This window comes from Chinchilla lanigera, unplaced genomic scaffold (genome assembly GCF_000276665.1).
Source record: "Chinchilla lanigera isolate Chin_1 unplaced genomic scaffold, ChiLan1.0 scaffold00033, whole genome shotgun sequence".
NCBI classification, from domain to species: domain Eukaryota; kingdom Metazoa; phylum Chordata; class Mammalia; order Rodentia; family Chinchillidae; genus Chinchilla; species Chinchilla lanigera.
This window is the reverse complement of record NW_004955434.1, coordinates 8,426,282-8,450,395: the sequence shown is the minus strand read 5'-3', so window position 1 is coordinate 8,450,395 and position 24,114 is coordinate 8,426,282. Positions and strand designations below refer to the sequence as shown.

The window sequence follows — 24,114 nt, the reverse complement described above, 5'->3', positions numbered from 1 at the left end:
TATGCTTTTTAAAGTTCTTACAATGTATCTGATGCTTGCTCCATTTGAGAGCAGAAAAATAGCTTAGATAAATACAGCGCCTTGTCCTAGATTGTGTACCTGGTTATTAGTAAGCATTTAGGTTCAGTCTTTGGTGCTACAATAACAACAACAAAAGCAGTGCAGTCAGGCACCTGGTGTGTCTGGGGCAGGGGGATTGCAAGTTCAAGGTCACATTGGGCTGCAGAGTGAGTCTGAAGCCAGCCTGAGCTCAGGTCTTTTTTTTGACCCAAAGCTGAGGTCTTTTTTTGACCCTGTCTCAAGAAAAGAAAAGGAAAGGAAAGGAAAGAAAAGAAAGAAAAGAAAAGAAAAGAAAAGAAAAGAAAAGAAAAGAAAAGAAAAGAAAAAAGAGGAGGGGAGGGGAGGGGAGGGGAAGAAAAAGAAAAGAAAAGAAAAGAAAAGAAAAGAAAAGAAAAAAAAGAAAAAAGAAAAGAAAAAGGCAAGTAAATTCCTAGGCTCTAACCCAATCCCACCTACATTTTACATATGCTTCAAAGTTAGATGTGTTACTTGAGTATTAGCGGAGAGACATTATTCTTTGTTAAAATAGGTGGACTCGATTCTGATGATTTCTCTTAAGAATAGAGGGAGTAATGTGCACATAACTCGCATTGCTTTTGGAATTAAACATACTCACATTTGTATGAGCTTAGAGAAACACGGGGAAGGATACACATTAGGATGTTCAAGTTGAGTATCTTAAGGGATTAATACTAGAGGGGAATGTGAGCTCTTTGCTTTACACACTTCTCCATTATTTGACTTTAAAAATGCTCATTCACAAATACGGATTCTTTTGAATATAAAATGCCAACATGGGTAATCCCAAATAACTAATAACTAATGTGTTCTAGTTATCTAATGTTTTGATGTATGCTAAGCTAATACACTTTAGGGATTCAGTGTATATGCTCTGCTTGCAAACCTCATTTGGAGTCTCAGAGCATCCTTTTTTCCCTGCTGCAGGATGGATTGGTAGGGCATAGTTTTGCATGGCAGCCCGATGGGCCTGCAGACTGGACCCTGCCTGGCTGAGGGCAGCTTGTGAGGACAAGCCACCTAGGTAAAGCTTACACTTGGGAGAACTCTGACCCTCTGTGAATAAGAATAGTTCCAAGACGAAAAGAAGAAAAGTGTTCTGAGGCATTTATTCCTTTATTCTTCCTGATTCTGCAGAGAAAGGCCAAGTGCTTACTGAGATACATTTCTCCTTAGAAAATAAAGAGATAGGAGGAGGTATTCCCATGATTTTGGATGCATAAATTAGATATCATTTCCTCTTTTAAGGCTCCATTTGCATTACTTAGAAGATTATTCTCTGACACAATGAGGATGATAACAGTAACAAAAACTGTATCTGCTCGATACCGAGCAGGCGTGTCTTGTGCATTGGTTCTTGCTAATCCTCGAAGTGCCCCTGTAGTGTGTGTAGTACAGAGATTCCTTGTTTCACTGAGTTAAGGTCCTGTGACCAGGTCATTAAGTGAACTGGTCACTGAAGAACTGTACGTAGTGCAGCTCTATAAACAAAATGTGCAGAATTGTATCAAAACTAAGAGACAATCGTGAGTCCAAACTGTGATTAAATAGGCAAGGCATTACATGAGGAATATCTGTGTTACCTTTTCTCTAGAGTTGAAGCCACTGGCAGGTAAAATTAACCTAATCAGTGGCCAAAGTTCTATACATTAGCTGGCTGTACAGGCCAGACATTTTTTTCTGGTCTTTTTTCTTTTGTAACTTTATTTTAAAGCAAAAATAAGAAAAAATACAGAATTTGAAAGCAAGATAATAGATTAACAGTGGTTAATATATTGATTATTGTTATCTTCAAATTAGTTGCTCAGATTACAAGATATAGCATGCATAGTTGATGAAACAGTATAAGCACAAAACTTTTTTCAGTGAACTAAAAGAAGTCAGAAATTGATATAACTATGTTATGTATCTTATGTATATATTTTTCTTTTCCCTTCTTTCTTTCCTCGTTTCACACATCCCAGTGCAGTTTCTTTCCCCTTTTCACAATATCTATTGTAGATTTTGGGTCTTACTTACTTTTTCAGTTTCTTACACGAGGGAGACAATACAATGTTTACAGATGTGAGTCTGATTTATTTCACTTATGAGTGTGGTTTCTAGTTGCATCCATTTACCAATAAAAGCCTTAAGTTTCTCCTTCTTTACAGCTGAATAGTACTCCATTATATAAAAATACCACATCTTTTTTATCCATTGCTCAGTTGATGGGCATTTGAGTTGTTTCCAAGATTTAGCTATGACAAATTGTGCTGCTATAAACATGGGTGCACGTATATCCTCACTGTATGCTGTTTTTGATTCTTTGTCATTTGTATTTCTTCATCAGAGAAGTGTATATTCATCTCAGATGCCCAGTTTTGAGTTGGGTCTTTGAATTTCGGGGGTCCTGATTATTTTTCATTTGTTTTTGTGTTCTAGATAGAAGTCCTTTGTCTCAGGGACAATTGGCTAAAACTTTTTCGCACTCTGTGGGTTTTCTTTTTGCTCTGTTGGTGATTTGATGTGCAAAAACTTTTTAATATGATGAGATCCCAGTTACTGACTCTTTGAAGTACTTCCCATGAAGTTTGGTTTTTGTTCATGAACTCTCTGCCTACCCCTATGTCTTCAAGATTTCTACCTACTTTCTCTTCCAGTAGACTTAGTGTTTCTGTTTTAATATTTAGATATTTGATCCATTTTGACTTGAGTTTAGTATATGGTGATAGACATGGGTCTAGTTTTAGTTTTCAGCATATGGAAAGCCAGTTTTACCAGCACCGTTTATTAAGGAGGCTATCTTTCTTCCAGTGAATATGTTTTTGCCCTTTGTGAAAGATAAGGTGGCTGAGTGTGTTTGTAGTTGTGTCTGCATCTTCTGATCTGTTCCATTCATCCTTAGGTCTGCTTTTTTTTGCCAATACCATGCTGATTTTATCACAGTAGCTTTGTAGTATAATTTCAAGTCAGTGATTATGATCAGGCCAGACACTTTTCCATTAGCATTATTTGAATTTTTTGAATTTGAATTTTTTTGTTTTTGTTTTTGAAGGGTATATAAAGCTGCTTTTTTTGTAGTAGGCATTTATTTGCATTATTAAAGGAATTCTTGACAATTGTGGAGGTATTTCAATTCTCAGAACTAGAAATAATGGGAAAAATTGAGCCTAAAATTTGTAAAAACTTCATTTTAAAATGACCCGAGTTGGCTTTCAACTCTGCCTTAATTTATGTTCACTAGGAAAAAAGGGCCAGTCTGACATGAAATATGTTTGCATAGTAAATGATTTACTGAGAGAGCCAGATGTAGTGGCACGCAGCTCTAATCCCAGCTACTATAGGCTGAGGCAGGAAGATCACAAGTTTGATGACAACCTGGGCAACTTAGCGAGACTGCATCTCAAAATAAAAAAAGAGGCCTGGGTGAATCGCTCAGTGTGAAGGCTCCAAATTCAGTTTCTCATACTACCACCATGACCACCACCACCACCATCACCACCAGCACCCCTCCAAAAAATTAACTGAGAAGTTTTAAAATACTTTGCTTTTTTTCCTGCCATTTTATTTTTTTAAGTTTTTTTTTCCATACTGAGAAGTTAGTGACATTATAATATTTCTTTCCAGTAAAATGCTGTTGAGGTTTTGGCTAGTAATTCACACCTTAGTTAAGTAAGATAAGCAGATTCTTTCCTAAAACATTCAATTGAAAAAAGTAAAACGGAGGTGAGGAAAGATAGTGGCATGAAACCTATCCTCCCATTCAAGGGAGGGCAAGTGTGTGTATGTGTCTGTCTTGTGTGTGTGTGTGTGAAGGTCTTGAGCAGGGAAGCATTAGTTTGCAGTCCCTGCACACTCAGGAGAAAACAAACAACATACATATACAACAATGGTACCAGTGACAAGTTGTTTAATAAAATTTAACTAGTTGTTACAATGCCTTTTGTGACCTTCATTCGTGATAAATCAACTGGACTGAATTAAGAGACACCAAGGGGAATAGTAAAGCAGGCTCTTGGGTGTGTGTGTGGGACGTGGAGGCCTGACCTTGGTGCTCTCGCTGGACCATTCTTCTCTGACAGTTTCCTTTCTCTAACTCTTGCCCACTGTGAGTTAAGCAGATTGGCTTTGCCACATTCTTCTATGTTTCTTTCTGCCTTGGAGCCAACTGACTCTGGATGGACCAAATGCCCTGAAACTGTGGACCAAATTAAACATCTCGTTTTGGTGGTGCATGTCAGGCATTGTGTCTCAGTGATGTGAACACTGACTAGTACAGATTTATTAAATGCCAGTCTCTAAAATATATTACTTCTATTAGATCTTTTAATCCTGTAAACCACCAGATGAATTAACTGCTACTATTAGCTCCATTTTAGAGCTCAAGCCCTGAGGCACTAAGCTAAAGTCACTAAGCTAAAGCTGGGTCACACAGCCAGCCAGTGGTGGAGGTAGGATTCAAACCTGTTGCTCTTAACATCTGTGCTAGGTTCTGCTAGCCTCTCACTTTTTTCTTTCTCCAGTTTTTCCACTTTTCCCTCTGTCTTCGGTGACCTAGTGTCCAGTGATTTGCTGATCCATTCTTGAAGAGCAGTTTGAGTGTGTCTCAGAACCTTGTTCTGCATGACCTCAAATGAATTATTTATATTTGAATACAGATAGTATATTACGTACTGTACCAATACTAAATGTCTTGAATTTGATGATTGTTTTATGGCTATATATTTAGGGAGAAAAGACATGTAATCTGTAACTTCTTAAATGGTTTAAAAAATTAATAGCAAAATAATAAGATTATGTATGGAGAGCTATGTAGACCATTAGGTAAGGTTGGAATTCATTTTGCTATTCTTGCCTCTTTTCTGTAGGTTTGTAAATGTTTTGAAATGATCCTGGATGAGAAAAAACCCCTCTGATATGTACAGATGGTGAGACATGTATTCACACATGCTAACTCTTTTATTTCTCAGAACAACCCTATGACTTGGTTGCTATTACTGTCCCTATTTTAGCACAAGACCCTGCAGCACAGACGCGGCAGGACCTTGCCCAAGATCACACAGCCAGTGAGGGTAGGAGGCAGGACTCAAACACTGTATTTCTGTTTTCAAAACATTCTGCATATGTGGTAGTTCGAACTATGTAAAAATTTCTCTTTTACAATCATTTCTGACCTATGAAGAGCGCTTTTATTTGACTCCCCCTAGGGGCAAGCCCATCTCTTCTATAATAGTGATTGGTTTGCCTTGTCTTCATGGTCAGGCCGTGGGCTGTCTGGGAGGTTGTGTCGCTCTCACTTACCGTGCACTGCCTGGCCCGTGGCTGACCATTTGATGAGTGTCCCCGAGTGAACAATGACAGCCAACACAGCTTTGATTACTTCCCTCCTCTCTCTTCATATATATTTCAGTTTGTTGTCTCTCCTATCTAGAACAAGGGATGGACATAGTTTGGAAAGATACAGCCTCATCAGTGATAATTGTAAGATAATCAGCTATTTGATTTCAAGAGAAACCATTGAGCTAATAAAGACATTAAGTTAAAATATGCCCCCTGATAAGATGACCTCTCAGTTCAGAAACTCAGAAATATAAAGCATTTGGGCTCTCCAGCAGCATGCAGTGATTTTGGCTAGAAAGTATGTGGTACTCAGAATGCCACCCTTTCCGATCCTTATTTGAGCAGTAAACACATTTTTAAAACACATCATGTTGTCTCTAAAAATAAGCGATATTTCAAAATGAAAACCAGTGCAAAAAAAGTTGGCACATCTGGTAGTCAGAAAAGTTGTACGGTTTGTTTACAGGGAATGACAAGCCAAGGAACATTCAAACTTGGCCAATTGCAAACTTTTCTTCTATCTGTGATGACACCTGGTTTAGAAAAAACTGGCTCCGGGCTTAAAGCAGAAAGAACATTGGAAATGGGCAGAGAATTAAACAGCATCATTTACTATCTTGTTTTGTGCAGGGAATTATAAAGAACTGTTTTCTTCTTATTTGAAGAAAAAAATGGAATGAGAAAGTAAAGGCCAGCATGAAACAGTAATAACATAGCAGTAAAGGTGATGTCTGTTGAATGCCTACTATGTGCTAGACAGTGTGTTGAGCCCATTATATTTGCTGTTGATACTAGATGTACAGCAACTTTATGAGGTGGTGATGTTTTTCTTCCTGTTTTACAGATAATAGACAGAGAGATAAGCCACACAAATTCCAATAATGTGCCTGAGTCACACAGCTAGCCTGTCCCAGGCAGATATTTTCCAAAGTCCATTCTCCAAAGCACTGCACGATACTCAGTAGCCTGGAGATGTTCATTATGTCTGGCATTATGAAAAAGAATCAAGAATTAGATTGTTACATTGAATACAGTGGCTCTTGGTCAAACAGCTGTTTTCCTCACTTGTGAGACAGATGATGCCATTTTCCAGAACATTCTCCTAGTTGCACATAAACATTACATGTTCTCAAGAAATGCACCATTCATTCTCACGCTTCAAGGCTGTCATCTTTGATACTTGTCAGAAGCTGTCACTCTTCTATGGTTAGAAGATGTTAAAGGTGTACCAGTGAATTTGAAAGTAGTAAAGTAAAAAAATGATGAATATATTGGGGAGGGAAAGATTAATGTTTCATTATTATAGAACAAAGAAATAATCTCGAGTAGAGGGTTATATGGGCAGCCCTGACTAGTATAAAATTCTTTTCTCACTGGCTTTACCTTCCATTCAACCTAGCAACCTAGTTACCGTGGAGAGACATCAGTAATTTGATGCACTTGGAGATTTTTTAAAAATGACACTGTGTTTTTAAAAGACAATTAGGCCTCCGGGTTGGTCAGTATTTAATATTTACTGACTTTTTTTTCATTCATTCTTAACTTTATTGGGCAGTGTTTGTTGTGTACTATATAACAGAGCCAGGGCTAAGTGCTTAAGGATGAAGAGATGTCTCAAACAAAGACTTTGTGTTTATTTTGTTTTGTTTTTTGGTATTGGGAATTGAACTCAGGACCTTGTGCTTGCTAGGCAGGAGCTTGTGCCACTCATCTATATCCCCAGCCCAAGATTTTGTCTTTAAAAAGCAATAAAGTATAAACAAATGAGTAAGTGACAGGCAGGTAAACAGTTAAGTTCCCTGTAGTTTTGCTTATGCCAAGGCAGCTGAGCTATGGAAATGAAAGTAAGAATTTGTTACATTCTCCCAGTGGACAGTGGGGGAATGGAGCCCTTAGAGGAGGAAACCTCTGAGTAGAGACCTTAAAGAGAGGGAGGTGCTCACTAGGCCAGTAAGTCAGAGCAAGGGTTTTCCATACACAGCGAAGAACATGAGCAAGACGCGGGTTAAAATAACATTTTCAATGATCGTATAGTTATTTATCAATGCAAAGATGCACATTTTTTATATCACAGTGTCTCAGAGACTGGACACCATGCCAAGTTTAATTAACTGTTCATGTTTTTACTGGTACATAAAATAAGAGTATTTCTTACAGTATGTGGCATTTTAGAGTTGAGGAATTGAATCTCGCTTTGTGATCAGGTAGTATTTCCTGGGTGTGCTGGTGTAGCTGCTAACGTCTTTGTTTTAGGGAACAGGTAGATATTGATACTTTTCTTATCAAACAGGAAACAGGCATGAAATGATTGAATTCCTTGTATGAACAGATGACATTCTGTTTGATAGGATACTTGACACTCGGTGTTGCTTTTAGTACCAATAGCTAGTAATAACGGACTCTGGGGAGACAGTTCAGGTGTGTCTTGGACTAGGTTCTGAGCCATCACACTGCCTTTTCCTAAAGCAAGAAGAAATTTGAAATGAAAATGAGTTGGGATTTGTAAAGATATTTCATTTATGATGCATAACACAAAACTGTGTCCGCCATTCATGGTGTCAAGATGAAGCCCTGGTAATACGCTTTATGAGTTATGAAAGCAGAATATCCATAACTGATCATTCAAAGCACAAGAAGATGGATCAGGCTACAGTTGAGGCTCTGGTTAGTACATCCAAAACAATAAAGTCAATAATTTCTCTTGGAACTAATGTTCTTGGAAAGTGTCCATAGTAGAAACTAAGCATCCTAGAGCCCCAGTTTAAGCCCCCTATTAGTATCAGTTTCTGCTGCCATTGAATCCTTGTGTGACAATGGGCTGGTCAGTTGCCACTTGGATTTTCTGGAAAGCTGGACTGGCACAGGGCTCCTGCCAGCTACTGCCGCTGTGATTCTGCCAGCATTTTGAAATGTGACTGCACTGATGGGCACATGCTGATTACCCCAGTGTCTTGTTTGTCCTTTGGTTTAAAGGGCTGTTGGAAGAAAATGTTAGGAAACATGACAGGTAAAGGCACTTTTTAGCTATTGATTTAATTTTGGGAAAAATAAAAGGGGGAAATTATGCCCCTTAAGGTTAAGGAAATTATAGTGACTGCTATGTAGTCATTACGTAGACAGTATACCGTCTACCTGTTTTGCTCCCAAATACACCAGTAAAAAAGATGAGAAAGTGAGTGAAAAACATTTCAGAGCCTAATTTGTAAAAAATTGAGATCGTATTCACTTTTATTTGTTAGAAGAGGGCATAGGGTGTACAGTTATTGATACTTCATCAGGTAGTTGACAAAAAGTGTTTTGAAAAAGCACATCCATGTAAACAGAATGTCTAGAATGACTCAATTATTAATTTTTTTGTAAACAAGTCTTGGTGGTATTTGCCTTTTTTTTCCTTTTTCCTTTTTGCTTTTCCACAATGACAGATTTTTGTAGACTTCTTTTCCCTTTGGGTATGTACCAAATTTTTCTATACTGGTGGATTTTAACTAATGAAAATGAAATATCTATGTCAAATTTAATCACTGTGTTGTTTTTCAAAGAAGTATTTTCTGGTTTTCTCATCCTTTTTTTTTTTTATGGGGGGAGTATAGTTACAATGCCAATGTTCTGGGATAAATATTTAAAAAACCAAGTTTGGAATGACGCAGCCAGACTATGTCCTTTTAAAGAGGCTTTTTGGAAGTCCAGATTTGGAATGAAATAAACCAGTTAAACAGGTTTTTTCAGCAGTGTCAACTTGCTTTGTTGGATGATTCAAAATATTAGCTATTCTAGGAAAAAAAAACTTGGTTTGATACAGGTAATTTTATCTACTTATCATCTTAGCCATATCGGGAAGGGTATTATGTGACTCTCAGTGTAATTCTCAGAATATGATTCTCACGTGGAAGGAGTAAAATTTAACCACGTTTTGAATGAGTGGCAATTACGGAGGAGTTTATAGTGTAGCTCTGTGGCCTTTCCATTGGAATTAGGGAAAGCTTTTTGGTATTACCGATACTAAAAAGAGAAAGAAGATCCAAGGACTGTCTCTAACGATGGGTCCTGACATGTGTGCACATTTGTGTATGTACTGATTTCTGATGTAAGGGGCATGGAAGCTAACCTGATTCATTTGTTTTCAGGGGCTCTTGGCTTTGGGCCTCAGTGCAAGTCCATTGGAAAAGGCAGCTGCAACAATCTAGTGGTCACCAGCAGTCCCATGATGGTTCAGCGACTGGGACCCATTTCACCTCCAGCAAGCCAGGTCTCTACAGCATGCAACCAGATCAGTCCTAGCTTACAGAGGGCAATGAATGCAGCCAACCTGAATATACCTCCTTCAGATACCAGGTCTCAAGTTACTTTTTTTTCCCCCCGCTTCTTTATGGTATAATCACACCCCATGAGTGTTTTCCTTTCTTCTCCTGCACAGGCACACACACTCATACTTGGATACATATACACATTCTCTCTCTCTCCGTCTCTCTCTCTTTCCCTGTATCTCTCTCCTTTCATCAAGCAACTTTTCCAATTTGAACTTTGAAGGGCAATGTGTCTAAAAACTAGCGTGTGCTGTCATATCCTCTTAACTGAGAAGAATGGTTTAATACCTGCTGTCTTGTGCTGTGAGTGAAATAAATGCCCCAGTCTGAGATTCTGGGAATTCTGTAAATTTGTCAGTTCCTGGTGAAGCAGGTCATACTAGAACCTAGCGCACACCTATCCTACCTGCCAAGTCTTCAGTATGTACACTGTAGGGTATCTGGGCTTCTTTCAAGCTGTTTTGTAAATCCATCCTTCTACCCATCTACCCATTTACTCAAATATGTGTTGAGCACCAACTATCGGCACAATCTAGTAGTCATAAATTTAGGGTGCTTGAGCCATATACCTACCATATGTGGTCCTTTGCATGGGGTTATTTATTGCATGGGTTATTATTATGACCATAGAGGGGTTATTATTTCTGGGGATTTTTGGGCATATTTGATCCCTTAACATAATTTTATATTCTTAAAGTTAGGGTTACTAGAGAGAATAAAGGCTGAAATCATTAATTTTAAGACTTTATAATATGTCTGAGTTACATAACATTTCAACACAATGTCTGATTTGGTGGCAAAATAAGTAGGTAGAATAAATGCCAGGTATCCAGCTCCATAGGGAAGAACTGAATAAAAAAGAGAAATTATTTCCTCAGATAAATTTTTCTCTTTCTCAAGGTTGATGTGGAGGGGGGATAAAACTCCCCAAAATACTGTGCAGTATTTAAGATCTATCTCTCTTAGAAGTTAATTGTTTCATTTTCCGGAGTTTTGTCTTGGAAAAATATACAGTAAATTTTTTGTTTGAGTCCTGGTTCTGCTGTAACTGTGACTTATAATGGAATTTCACTCTCTGGGTCTCTGCTTCCTGGTCTTTGGGGGCTGTAGCCCACTAAAGTGCCTTGCCATTCCAAGGCCCTGCTTCTTCTCCCTTTTTTGCCTCCTGCCCCTCTTTTCCTTTCTTGTCTTCCTGCACTATCCTCCTAGCTGCCATTTGAGACTCTGAAATCATAGTTCCTGGATCATTTATTTATGCCAATTTTTTCATGAGGTGGAAACTTGTTTTTCAGCTGAGACTTTTTGTGATGGGAAGCTGCTGTCACTTTCCCATTGATGATTATGCCTTCAGGGACTCCTCAGACTTGCTGAGTGCTGCATGTAAAATTAACCGTGCTCATGGGTGGGTGTCACTGGGAAGCCTTCAGCTTCCTGTCTGTGGCAAGTCCAGCCCATGCCTTGAAGGCAGAGTCATAATTAATGGAGAAACTGATGGTAGGCATAGCACAGGCTGCTTAAGCCATGTAGCTCATGCAGTCCCTTTCAAGGGTCAGCCAGAGAGGGGTCATTATCTCAGTGTTTTCTGGCATATTTGATTCCTTAGCATAATTTTATATCCTGAAAAGACAATACCTTAAAAATGCACTGACAAGTGTTTTTGACTATGTATTCTGTGAGCTCTTCTATGGCAAAATTTTTTTTTTTTGCAGGATAAACAAAGAAATAGGAGTTGAGGAGTGGCTTGGTGAAGGAGGGAACCTACTTTCAGCAATTTGGAAGGGTTGCACATTATTTGTGATCTTTAAGTCGGTTTGTGTGTTCCATCAGAGGCGAGGCAGCGGTCCACCTTGAAGGCATTTTACAGTCTAGCGGTGCAGACAATAGTGAAAGAACCAGCTTAGAGGTTTATCTGTCAGGGGCCTGGTGGGGGTAGATGCCAGCAGGAGAGAGCATAAATGGTTCAGTGTAAGATGCCTGCCCTAGGAAAAGCTGAAACTTATATTGTGTGCTGTTTTTAAATTACCTATGTAGTTCTTATTTACTGCAGAAAATGTAGAAGATACGACAAGGCATTAATCAATAAATGGCAGTCTTCCTTTGTTCTATCACCCAGATGTAGCCATAGGTGGAATTTTGATATACATCTATCCAGTTATATGCAAACACATATCTGATAAGCATTTACTTTCTACTAGATTGAACTGTTATTGACGTAGTTTTTATGTTACTTTTTCAGTTTATGTATTATAAGCTCTTTTGTAATAAAAACCATCAACCTCACATAATGGTTTCTTTCTGCCCCAAATTCCATCTTGTAAAGATAGTATATAAACAAAATTGTAGTTCTTATCAATTTTTTTTTAACTGGACATTTTGTTCTTTCCTCCTATTTTTTTTTTTTTTTTCCCCAGTATCGGGAATTGAACTCACGACCTTGCACTTACCAGGCAGGCGCTGTGTCGCTGAGCTAAATCCCCAGTCCCCTTCCTCCTATTTTCTTATTATAAATACTTTATTGTATTGACCCTTTAAATCTTTCACTGCACATTTCTGGTTAGTAGAAATAAATTCTTAGAAGTAAAATTTTCTGAGTTAAAGGAAATTATAGTTTTTTTTTCTTTTTTTGATGGTTCTTTGGGACCTTTATCACTGAGCTATATGCCTAGCTTTATTTATGTATCAATATATTGTTAAGTTGCCCAGGCTGGCCTCAAACTTGTGATACTTATACCTTAGTTTCCCAAGTAGCTGGGATTAGAGGCACACATCAGTATGCCTTGTGGAAATGTACAGTTTGATGGTCTTAAGTGTATTCTCAAATAGCACTGCTATTAGTCCAAGACCCAGAAAGTCTTGCTTGTTTATAAATTCACCAGTAGTCTGGGAGATTGCTTGTTTTTCCATACTATATCAATAGTAGATATTATTAAAAGTTTGGAAATTTTGAGGTATGAAATATTATTTTATGTTAATATGTCCTTTTAAATTATTGATGATATTGAGTTGTTTTCATGAATTTATTGGCCGCACTGTTCTTTTGAATCCATTTGAGCATATTTATCTCTTGGGATGCTCATTTTGTAAAAAGTACTTATTCCTTACATTTGTTGGGTTTTATTTTTATGCTGTGTATTTGCTTTGATTGATTTCCCAACCATTTTTGACTAGCTCACCTTAATGATAAGTGCAAACTATATCTTATTATATTAAAGACCCAGAAGCTGTTCTCTGTTTGAGCATCTATAAAATTCTGTACTACAGAACCCATCATATATAGTTTTCCTAAAATGACAGTGCTGAAGTACTGATACAATAACTGTGTACTGGTTGCAAGTGATAATCTAGCAAATGCTGGGCAGAAGAAATGTTATGCTACTTGCATGGCTTTTTAAAAAATGTATAATTGGCATTTCCACAGGCACTGTGATTCTGCATTTTATGACTGAATACTTACACAAACTGCAGGTATTATTCTGGTTGAAGATATAATGACCCCAAGACCCAGAAAGTCTAGATGATTTGTCTAGTGTCACTTAGCTTGTCAGTCACAAAGTTTATCCATGACCTAATAATGTCATCCTGCATCTTAAAAGGCCGGCACTTGTTTTTATCTTCTAAACCAGAAATTTGGAGGTAGTTGTCTTTTTGTTTGTCTTATGTCCACATAGCTCAGAGAAGGACAGGGGGCTGAGAATGACTTTGGGCTCTTTGTAAGTTCTCCCAATTTAAAACGCCATTCTGTATTCAGAGGCAATACCACTTCTTTTGGGAGATTTTACTGAGGAGCATAGATAAGAACTTCCAGATAGAGTAGGATTGGTCTCCTATTCCATGATCTGTGTATAAATGAAACACACGCACACAGGTTTGAGTATCAGTGTGAGGATTTCCACATGATTTTTAAGTTAGAACTTCTTTGGAGCATGCCGGCAAACCAAACAATTCAACCTGATAATCACACCTCTTACGGCTCTGTGAGCGTTTCTCAGCTCTTCCTTCACCAGCTACCCTAATCTTTTTTACTGATGGTTTCTGATTTTTTTTTCATATTGGTTTTATTTTGTTTGAGATATATCTTATTCCCTTTCACATATAGTTCCAAATAAAGCAATCCCTAGAAATAATATCCTTAGGATCAGGTGAACATATGGAAATAGAGATTGCTCTCAGTATGGTGACACAATTTTCTGGGCTCTTTGTCACTTTCTGTCCCACAGGCCTGGTATGTGCCTTGGCGGGGGTTATGGGTGAGACTCCTTAGCATCCTTCGCACTTGTTCAGCATATTGTTGCAGAGAGAATTGAAATTTGGTGTCCCAGCCTTAGCTTTGTGACTTTAAGCCCGGTTTACCAAGGCTTTCAGTCTAACAGTGCATTATGGACCACATGTGGGGTACAATGTGAGGACAGCAGCGGAGAATGAATATGATCTGGCTAGGTCTGTGCCTATCACGCACGGCTGCATTGTACTTCTCTAAGGACTCTTGCTGCACCTGCCTTCTTTTTGGTGTCACTGGGAGGAATTTCACAGAACCTTTGTTTTATTCTTTGTATAATAGAAGCTGTTAAAAAACTCACCTCATATGCTGTATCAAATAATATATAGGGAAATGCTTTGTAAGCTGTAAATAATGGGTGATTATCATTCTGATGATTATTTATTCACCTTATTAAATAAGAATTTTTTGAGGACTTAGTAGCTCTAGTGACTACTGGGGAGATAAAAAAAATTGTCCTGTCTTTTCAAACATTTTGAATTTTACTGAGGAAGATGCACAGCTGCTTCAAGGTGTGAGGCAGACACTATATAACTGTTTCGGAAAGAGGGTTCCTACTGAGAGCTAGCGTATTGGGGAAGAGATTCCATGCATTAGAACTTTGAAAGATTAAAAGGTTGGGGTAATTGCACAGGAGGGAGACTGGCTGCACCTAGGAAGAGGCATTTGTTGGGAGTATTATTAGATGTTTGAGATAGCAAAAAGGATCAGAGGGAGGGGAGGGGGAGGGGAGGAGAGAGATCTGTTGATAGTAATGCTTTAATGATAGAGTACGGAATTCGATTTTTGAAAAATAAATGATAGCAGTTTTAGAAAACTGAGACATCCAAGGGGTAAACTAGTGTACCTCCATGGAGCTGTGCTCAGATGTAAATTGAGCCGTAGTTGGGTGTCATCTGAGAGAAACCAGAGTCATCTCTCAACGGTGGAACAATGAACATGTCTCACTATAGCTTGCCCTCAAACTAAATCATACAATTTGTTAATCCAAGCTTACATAGGTGGATAAAATATTTTGTCTGTTAGTCACTGCTTAAAAACTACAATGTTCTCAATTGACATTGATAGGCAAATGCACCCCCCGAGCGTGGACATCCACTCAGGGACATAGCTCTGGTAGAGCTCTGTGTCTTTATGTTCTGTAAACTTTCTTGACCTCGAGGTGTAAAGCAAAGTCCCTTTTCCCTGCTTCATACAGGACACGGTTACTGATTTAGCTTGGGTCTGAAAACAATTCCTAAATCTCACTGGGGAAGGGACAAAAGGCCCTTGACATCCAATCACCAGGAGCCTTCTGCTGAACACTGCAGGAAGAGCCACATGCTCTGAGTGTGCTAAGAAAATAATTGAAAAGTGTCCACAGGGAATGAAAAAAACCAGATGGTTAAGAAACTACTTTGGGGCTTGTGAAGGACTTCGGCCCAAGTGTAAGGATGTGGACCAAGGAAAAATCTATGTTAAAGGCAACTGAACATAAATTCCTGCTGTGTTTGTCATTGGTAAACATTATATCACCCAGTGGTAACGTTATGTCAGTCACAGTGTTCTCACCTTATACTGTGCATTTCAGAGCTGAGGTGTTTTCTTGCTAATATGCTGTTCCTGTCTTCCATTTCGTGAAATGGATTAGAGGAATGGGAGGATGAAAATACCTGTCTTTTGTCTCACTTTCTTTGTAATAGGTTGATGATCAACAGCTGGGTATAGTAAACATGTTCATTTTTCGAAGATATATCTTACAACATTTTGTTGTGATTAATTTTTTGATCTAAGAAAGGTATCTTTAGAAAGCCAGTGTGGGTATATGACAAGCTTTTCTGCTCTACACTGTATTTGATTCTGAGAGCACAGTGCATATTCTATATGTCTAGCCTCCTTGTGACAAATTTTCTGTCAGAGAGACAAAACTTTTCTGTTTAATTCTTTTTAAGGCAGTGATGTCATAATAAAACAAAATGAATTTTACAAGGATCACAGTTACATCAGGAACCATTTTGACATGCAGACAATATATTGTGACACATAAAGCATGTTTGGTAAAGGGTAAGAACAGGAAAGGAATTGCTGCCGAAGTGAACTGCTAGCATGTGTGGTCAAACCCTACATGGTCCTAACACGTAATTCTAAACATGACTTGATTTCAGTTTGTTACTCCCTTACATAGTTATAGCTACATGCTATTGGAAATATTAGGGGGATTGAACTCAAGGCCTCTTGCATGGCAAGCATGCGCTCTACCCTCCGTCTCTATTTGTTTTTTATTTAATGGAATGGTTAGGACAGTTGTGACTGAGTAATGACAACATAAATTGCCCCTTAAAAATCATACGAATTTGTTAATATTCATGAAACTACCTTGTGAAATTATTATTAAGTCAGGATTTAGGTTTTTTCAGATGAAGCATGGGTATATATGTTACAACCTGAAAAAGCTTTTGCTTGAAGACTGGGACTGTGGTGAAGCTTGTATGGTTTGCAGAGCCTACCACTGCATACCTCACATAGTGGGCGCTTAACAAGTATTTGCTTATTTGGTTTGCAGTGACAGGCATTATCAGTGCTTTTGTCTGAGGTCTGTAATTTTTCCCTGTACATTAAAAAAGATATTTAAAACTAGAACAAGGGCCATTTATTATCAAAATGCTAACATTATTTATGACAATAAACCTTTTGTTTCATTATTTAAGTAAGTACTAACTTTTATTCTTCTTCTTGGTAAAATGTATTTACCTGGAACTAAAAGCCTTGGGTTTTATTTTAGACCAAGAATGCATGTCTAGCTGAGGATGTAATTAGGAGGAATAGTATTGTCAATGTAGCATTCTTCTGGCTCTTAAGCAACGCATATCCTGCTGAAATGTTATTTTATTTTTTTTCTTCCCTCTGGCTGATCTTCCAGGTCTCTTATTTCTCGGGAGTCTCTGGCATCCACGACTTTGAGTCTGACGGAGAGTCAGTCGGCCTTGAGCGTGAAGCAGGAGTGGACTCAGGGCTGTAAGGCTCTCCCTTTGCTTTCTTCCAGCCACGGTTCTCAGAATGCTGCGGAGCTAGGGGACCTCCTTAGCCTTCCTCCGGGGACAGCCATGTCCAGCAATAGCGTGTCTAATTCATTGCCACCCTACCTTTTTGGCATGGAAAATAGCCACTCCTCTTCCTACCCCAGCCCCCGGCACTCGTCTGCCAGGTCGCACTCTGCCCGCTCCAAGAAGAGAGCGCTGTCCTTGTCGCCACTGTCTGATGGCATCGGGATAGACTTCAATACCATCATCCGCACCTCGCCCACCTCTTTGGTCGCCTACATCAATGGGTCAAGGGCTTCCCCGGCCAACATGTCCCCACAGCCAGAGGTGTACGGGCATTTCCTGGGTGTGCGTGGCAGTTGCATCCCCCAGCCCTGCGCTGTGCCCACCGGGCAGAAGGGCATGCTGGTGGCCAGCGGGGGCCTGGCACTGCCAGCCTATGGCGAGGATGGCGCGCTGGAGTACGAGCGCATGCAGCAGCTGGAGCACTGTGGGCTTCAGCCCGGGCAAGTCAACAACATGGTGGTGCAGCACGGGCTGCCGGGCCCCGAAGGCCAGCCGACCGGCATGCTCAAGACCGAGCGCCTGGAGGAGTTCCCAGACAGCGCCCTGGACCTGCCCCCTGCACCCCCTCTTCCTCCTCTGCCACCGCCCCAAGGCCCACCCCCTCCCTACCATGCCCACCCGCGCCTTCACCACCCAGAACTTGTGGCCCACGCCCAGCCCCTGGCCCTGCCCCAGGCCACCGTGGATGAAGATGGGGAGATGGACGATGTTGGGGGGAAGCACTGCTGTCGCTGGATAGACTGCAGCGCCTTGTACGACCAACAGGAGGAACTTGTGCGGCACATCGAGAAGGTGCATATAGACCAGCGCAAGGGGGAAGACTTCACTTGCTTCTGGGCTGGCTGTCCTCGAAGGTATAAGCCCTTCAACGCCCGCTATAAACTGCTGATCCACATGAGAGTCCACTCCGGGGAGAAGCCCAACAAGTGTACGGTGAGTTTCCAAAGCCCACTGGCGACCTTTCTGGAAGGCCCAGTTCCTCTTTCTCGTGCACCTATTTTACAAACTTGGCACCCAGGCTGGGACGGTTTCTTTGTAGAGATGGCAAGGTAAGGCATTCCTGCGACTGCACATCTCTGCAGCTCCAGGGAGGGGAGTGATGCTGTAATGACTGGCAGCTTTTGGTTTCTCTCCATTTCTAGGTTCTCTTCTGCAAAGGCACAAGATATCCACCACAGTAGGAGAAGCCAGTCTCTCTCCCTCACTCTGGCTCTCTCTCTCTCTCACACACACAGCCCAAAATGTTGGGAAATGTCTGCTGGGCACCAACTTGGAGTTGCCACGGATATGCAGGAGCAGAGGAACACACTGCATCACCACCAAGCTTTACTTTCCCAAAGCAAATATACTGTCTTTTTTTTTTCTTTGCAATAGCTGGGTGAGAATCAAGGTAGGGGGAGGGGTGATGCTGATATTTAGGAGAAGAACTCACCTCTTAACAACTTGACTAGTGAAAATGTTGTTAGGTGCACCCCCAGGCCTGCACTCCATACCTTCCAGGGTTGGAGGCCAGTTAATGGTTTGTAGTCAACATAAAACAACAGAGTACACCACAGGAGCAAAACTTCACTGACTCTCACCTAGTTTTAAGAGAAGGAATTTCATGGGACTGTACAAAGAGAGCGGAACGTGTCTTTGGTCTTGAAAGAAGTGGGCCTGCTGTCTCTTTCTCCTCCCCGCTTCTTGCCCAACGTTAATCCTGGAACACTATCTTTTTTCTTGGAAAAATTTGCTGTTTTTGAATAATACGATTCTTAAATGATTTCACCACAGTTCACACCTTACAGAAATTCTCAGGGTTTACAAGCAAGATATCACCCTGGGGATCATAGGGATGGCTTTGCACCATCTCAGACAGCTTACTTAATTCTTGGAAGAAGAAGAACATGTGTTTTATATTAGTTTCAATGGACAGGAATATTTCTTTAGAGTTAAAATCTAAGAATTCTATATACTACCTGGATATTGAGTATACTGGATATTCCTATATATGTGAAATATCTAAATCAATCTGAAAGGGAATTTATTTGGAATATGTTCCCCAACTGGAGTTCCTTTTTCTATAGTATATCATGATATGAAGAATGTGGACCATGTTTGTGTTTGAGTGTAGGTTGGCTGAGCTCTTTAATTTATGTGAAAAAGCAAACCAAACAGGTGACATTGGAAGCAATAACAATATTAGAATGCAATATTAGAAGCACTTTTTTCATTGTCCAGTAGGTATTTTGTGAAAGAGTTTTAAGAATTTCTGGTAGAATGAATTGAAATTTTTATTGTTACATTATGCCCCATATTGTGATTTTTTTCTTAAAGAAAACCTGAAGCTGTGAGAATGCCAGGTTCTATGAGTGAAAAGAATAATTACATTTCAGGAGGCAAAACTTTACTCTGTCAGTAGGGTTCTGCATTAAAAATTCCAGAAAGAGTCAAGCAATTGCAGGCAATTCCATTTACTGTGCTTGGAACACACCAGCCTGTTGCAGGGAGAAAGAGATTCAGTCTCTGAAAGAAAACAGTCCAACCTTTCAGTTCTGACTAATCCTGGCTGAAAATAGTTTACTGGATTTGGCTTTACTGAAATAAACATAAAGGCTTGAATTATCAAAAAAATTATTTTTGGCTTGTAAAATAAATTTTTATGCAATAGGATTCCCCCTTTTTCTCACTGTTTTCAGACTTTTCAACTTTATGAAGCTGACTTTTACTAAGTACATAATGGGTATTAAAAGTAGAAGTAATTGAATATAAATTGTGAGGTGAATATTTTCAGACCTCTGCATAGTCTTCATTATACTGTTCATGGTGCGTACAGGAGGTAATTTTTCCCTCCTAATCTGCCTACTCCCTACTTAGAGATGGAATCTTTGCAAAATTCAGATTGCTAATATAATACAGTATCACATGTTATGGTGCAAATATATTTATTCAAAGAAGGGTTTCTTAGGAGCCAACTAATACATATTTTTAGCAGGAAGACATCCATTTTCATATAAGCATGCTTATCATGGACCTGTCTTCTAAGGATCATTATATTGCTCATGTCATTTGCTTGATTTGTAGCATTATAACCAACTGGCAGACAACGCTTTTTTTGTGAAAGTTGAGGTGTCCTCTCAAGGAGTAGACTGTAGACAAAAGACATGCAAGCAAAGTGACTGCACACTTGAAAAAAAACACATTTTTCTGCCTTTTGCAAAAATGAATCTTTATACTCTTGGAGTCCAGACATAAAGAATTTTTAACACTGAAATGTTTCGCTGTTTTAAGATCTAAAGGTAGTTGATTCAAAACTAAAGATCCCTGTGAAATACAATAACCACATTCTTCTTTTAGACAAGGGACCTTTGGGTTTTTGTGACTATGTCCCATACTGCAAAGAGTCAGAACAGTTTACATATTAAAACTCAGTCCATTTTTGTTGTATGTACATTTAAGAGCTATTGATTTCTGTGTGTAATAGGGTTAGTCGTCATTTCACTCACTTGGCTTATTGACCCAAGAAAGGAATGATGACTCTTTTGTGTTTGGTGACCATGACTACAGGAAGTACAAAGAGCTTCTGGAAGTTATAGTAAAAGGAGGGTGTGACCCAGGGCTACAGCCTGCTTACAGTAAGAGGCTACCACTGGTGTCCTTCCTCAGAGCCAAAATTCCTTTCTAGCATGGGAGAATGCATTTTTGGAATCTCTGATCATGACTCCCAGCTTTACCCCAGAGTCCTGGGATTCAGATTACACAGGATTCTAGGTGGCATAATCAGAGGTGGATTGTGTAATATTTGCTTCAGTTTCTGGAAGAAGACGGGTTCTCTTTCTTTTCGCACCCAAATGACCCTGCCTTTCTATAGTTCTTGTTCTTATTGCTGCTTTGGAAAACCAAACCAGCTGTTCTCGTTGTAGATGTGGCACTATAACTGAGAGATTCTGAGTCAGGGGCAAAAGCCTTGGGAAGTAAAGGCGTCAGAAGACGGACAGGCAGGCCTCAGCTAAATCAGAAACTGGGATATGGCAATATTACATTTAAATATAATTCATTCACGGCAGTGTACTACCTAAAGCAATTTCCAGATGCCAAATCATTCTATTTCAAATTTCCTGAGCTTAAACCAATCCCTAGCATTGGTAAATCTTAGAATTATCCAAGCTCTTGAGCATTCCCAGGTATAACTACGTGGAATTCTGTTAAATTTTTCTGAGATGAGAAGGTTCCAGATTCTCAAGTCAGAACAAGTCATGAAATCACTCAAAATTTGTCTGTTAGTCAAATCCCCATTTCAGTTTCCAAAGAGGACAACATAAAGTGTAACCCCAAACCAGAAAAAGACACTAACCGCCTCTAACAGTGCCCTAAGTAATGGTTCCACAGGGTGCAGGCAGAGAGTATGCTGTATTTTTTTTTTTCGCATTAAGTGGAAAGGTGTGCAAGACTCGGTTGTTTCCGAGTAAGGTGTGTTCTCAGTGCCTGCTGTGTTACTGCCTGTGTGAGGGAAACATGTCTGGGGAGGAGACACAGAGCCAGCCAGGCACAGGGTTCTGTTGCCAGGATCAGAAATGACGAGGCTTGCCTTCGTGCACAATTGAAAGCAGTTGTGCTGGGAGGTTAGGGAGTGTTAATAAGGGAATTAGGGGGAATGCGGGTTGCCACTTAAATTTTGCTTGTTTTTCCTGGATGAATTTTATCCAATAGCAAGAAGAAATTTTTCAAAACTTTTACCCACCCACAGATTTTCATGAAAATGTGACTGACCAAAGACAGTTTTGAATTTTGTATGACTTGACTCATTTCTCCACAGGCATTTTGCCTGGCAAAACCCAGAGTACTGTATTTTCCTTGGCTGCAGTTTGGGGCAGTTTGCTTTTTAAGTAACATTGGATTATGAACGCAAGAAAATAAATAGAGAACGGGGGCCGTGTCCCCATTCTTCTTTTATGGCCTGATATATGGGTTCAGGAGCCAGCTTTAGCCGTGTAGGACAGTTCTTGAGGAAACGTATTCTCACTGTAGACTGTGCAAAGTCTTTTTTCCACATTCTTTATTTTGTTATTTTGATAGAGCTTGGCATGGGTGTGATGGCCAGTTACATGGCCAGGAGGGACCTTAGGAAAATATCATTTAACCAGGACTGTTAGCTAACACTTCAGAACCTTCATATTGGCAAAATGAGTAAAACTTGATAACGCCAAATATTGATAAAAGCATGGAGAAGAGGTATTATTCTGATATTGCTAGAGAGAGAGTGCATTGGTGTAAGCGTTTTGGAGAGAAATGGAATACCTAGTTAGGTGAAAGATGAATGTAACCAACAAAACCAGGATCTAGATGTCTCCCCTGAAGACTGGCAGTATGATGATAGAGACCTGAGAAAAGGTGTTTAATCTATTTGTGTTTTTTACAAAAAGTATAAATGACCTAATTATTCATAAATAAGACAGATCAATCAACTTGGTTATTCTTATTAAAGTAGCATAAAGGGAAGTAAAATCCATGAAATTCACAAATATATCAGCAGGGATAAAAATACACAATATTCAGTGGATACCTGATAAGCAAGAGGAGATACACACAGTATAATTTATGTACATTTAAACACACAGAAGTATTATATAATTGCTGTAAATAAACTCTTATGTAGTTAAATAATAAAATTGTGTAGGCAGCGTAACCAGTAACCTTAGGAGAGTAATATTTCTAGAGAGTAAAGAAAGATGTGGAAATTTTACTGTATCTTCTTTCCAAAGAAAGAGGACAGAAATAAATACAGCAAATATTAATTTCTTTGTAAGTTGGTGATGATAATATAGATGTTGTATGTATCCGTTACAATATTCTAGATACTTTGCTGTCTATTTGAAATGTTTCATAACTCTATTTTTACCTATAAAGTAAAATCAATTAACATAACACTGCAACTCTCTTTCACACATACTGTTTTCAGATGAGAATAAAGCCTAGAAAAATTGATTTTTCAAGACTGTTAAATTGTTTAGCTGCTCCACACTTAGAATCTCTGAGGCACTGATCTTAATTTGCCTATGATTCTACTTACCTGGAGGGCTTTGCAGAGTATTAATACCCGGACCTCACCCCATAGCTTGCAATGTAATTGATCTGGACTACAGCTCCCCAGGTGATTCTGGTGGGCCTGAGAACCAGAATGTACTTTACAAGCTTCCAAGTTCTGACCTTGAGCTTTAGATAAATAAATGTCTACTTTGTCACTTTGGTTATAGTAGACGGAGGCTGTGTTTACTAGAGAGCACCTTTTTGTTATTATGAACGTCCTGATAAGGATTAAAGCAATTTAGTGTTTCCTTGGACTAAAACTCAGAGACACAAGGTAGGAAGATCATCAGAGGGACTCGGAGTGGGCGGAAGCTGTTTAGAGCATCCATCTCCTATGCAGAGCACTCTTTCTCTGCAGTTAGTAGGCTGTTAAAAGTCAGGATGAAACTATTGCTGAACCAGGTATACACTATGGCCTCCTCCTTTCTTCCCTGATCTAAAAGTGGCGCTAACAAGTCTGCCATGTCTTTCCTATTTTTAAAGTTGAGAGCATGTTCTCCCTTGTAAACACACTGCAGCTTCTCTGCTTTTAATATAAAATGATCTTCAAAACATTTTTCTACTATGTATATTTCTGAAGAGTTGGTAAATTACCAAAATATTGAATTTTCCCTTTTTATCAAATCTGCCTGATGTGATTAAATAAATAAAATTAACATTAATATCCTCTTTGTCTCTTGAGGCTGAAACACCACCAGCAAAACATCTGGTAAAGATCAGAGAGAGTGTAACTACCAAATTGTATCCCACAAGGCTTCACTCTGTCAAATATTAAATGCAAACTCAGTGATTTAAACAAGTAAAGCCAAATCTCAAGATTTTTTTTCCCAGTGATTTTACATAAGAAAGAGATGCGAGCATATTTATATATGTATATACATGTTCAACATAATGTAGACATCTACATGTCACCATAGCTTACAAATCCCTTAGTATAGGCAAAAACAAAACCACAGAAATTCTCATCAGATGGGGATTGACCACA

General features: G+C 39.2%; 1 protein-coding gene across 12 annotated transcripts in view; it reads left to right on the top strand.

Annotated features, from left to right (window-relative positions):
* Glis3 (GLIS family zinc finger 3) overlaps window positions 1-24,114 on the top strand; it is a 440,925-nt gene that overhangs the window by 131,494 nt on the left and 285,317 nt on the right. For 10 of the 12 annotated variants that reach the window (XM_005388624.2, XM_005388628.2, XM_013516325.1 and 7 more), the window contains 2 exons: window positions 9,522-9,729; window positions 16,877-17,996. In XM_005388624.2, coding sequence (XP_005388681.1) covers window positions 9,522-9,729; window positions 16,877-17,996 — 1,328 coding nt within the window. The remainder of the gene's footprint in view (window positions 1-9,521; window positions 9,730-16,876; window positions 17,997-24,114) is intronic. The other 2 variants (XM_005388635.2, XM_013516327.1) reach the window with 1 other exon arrangement.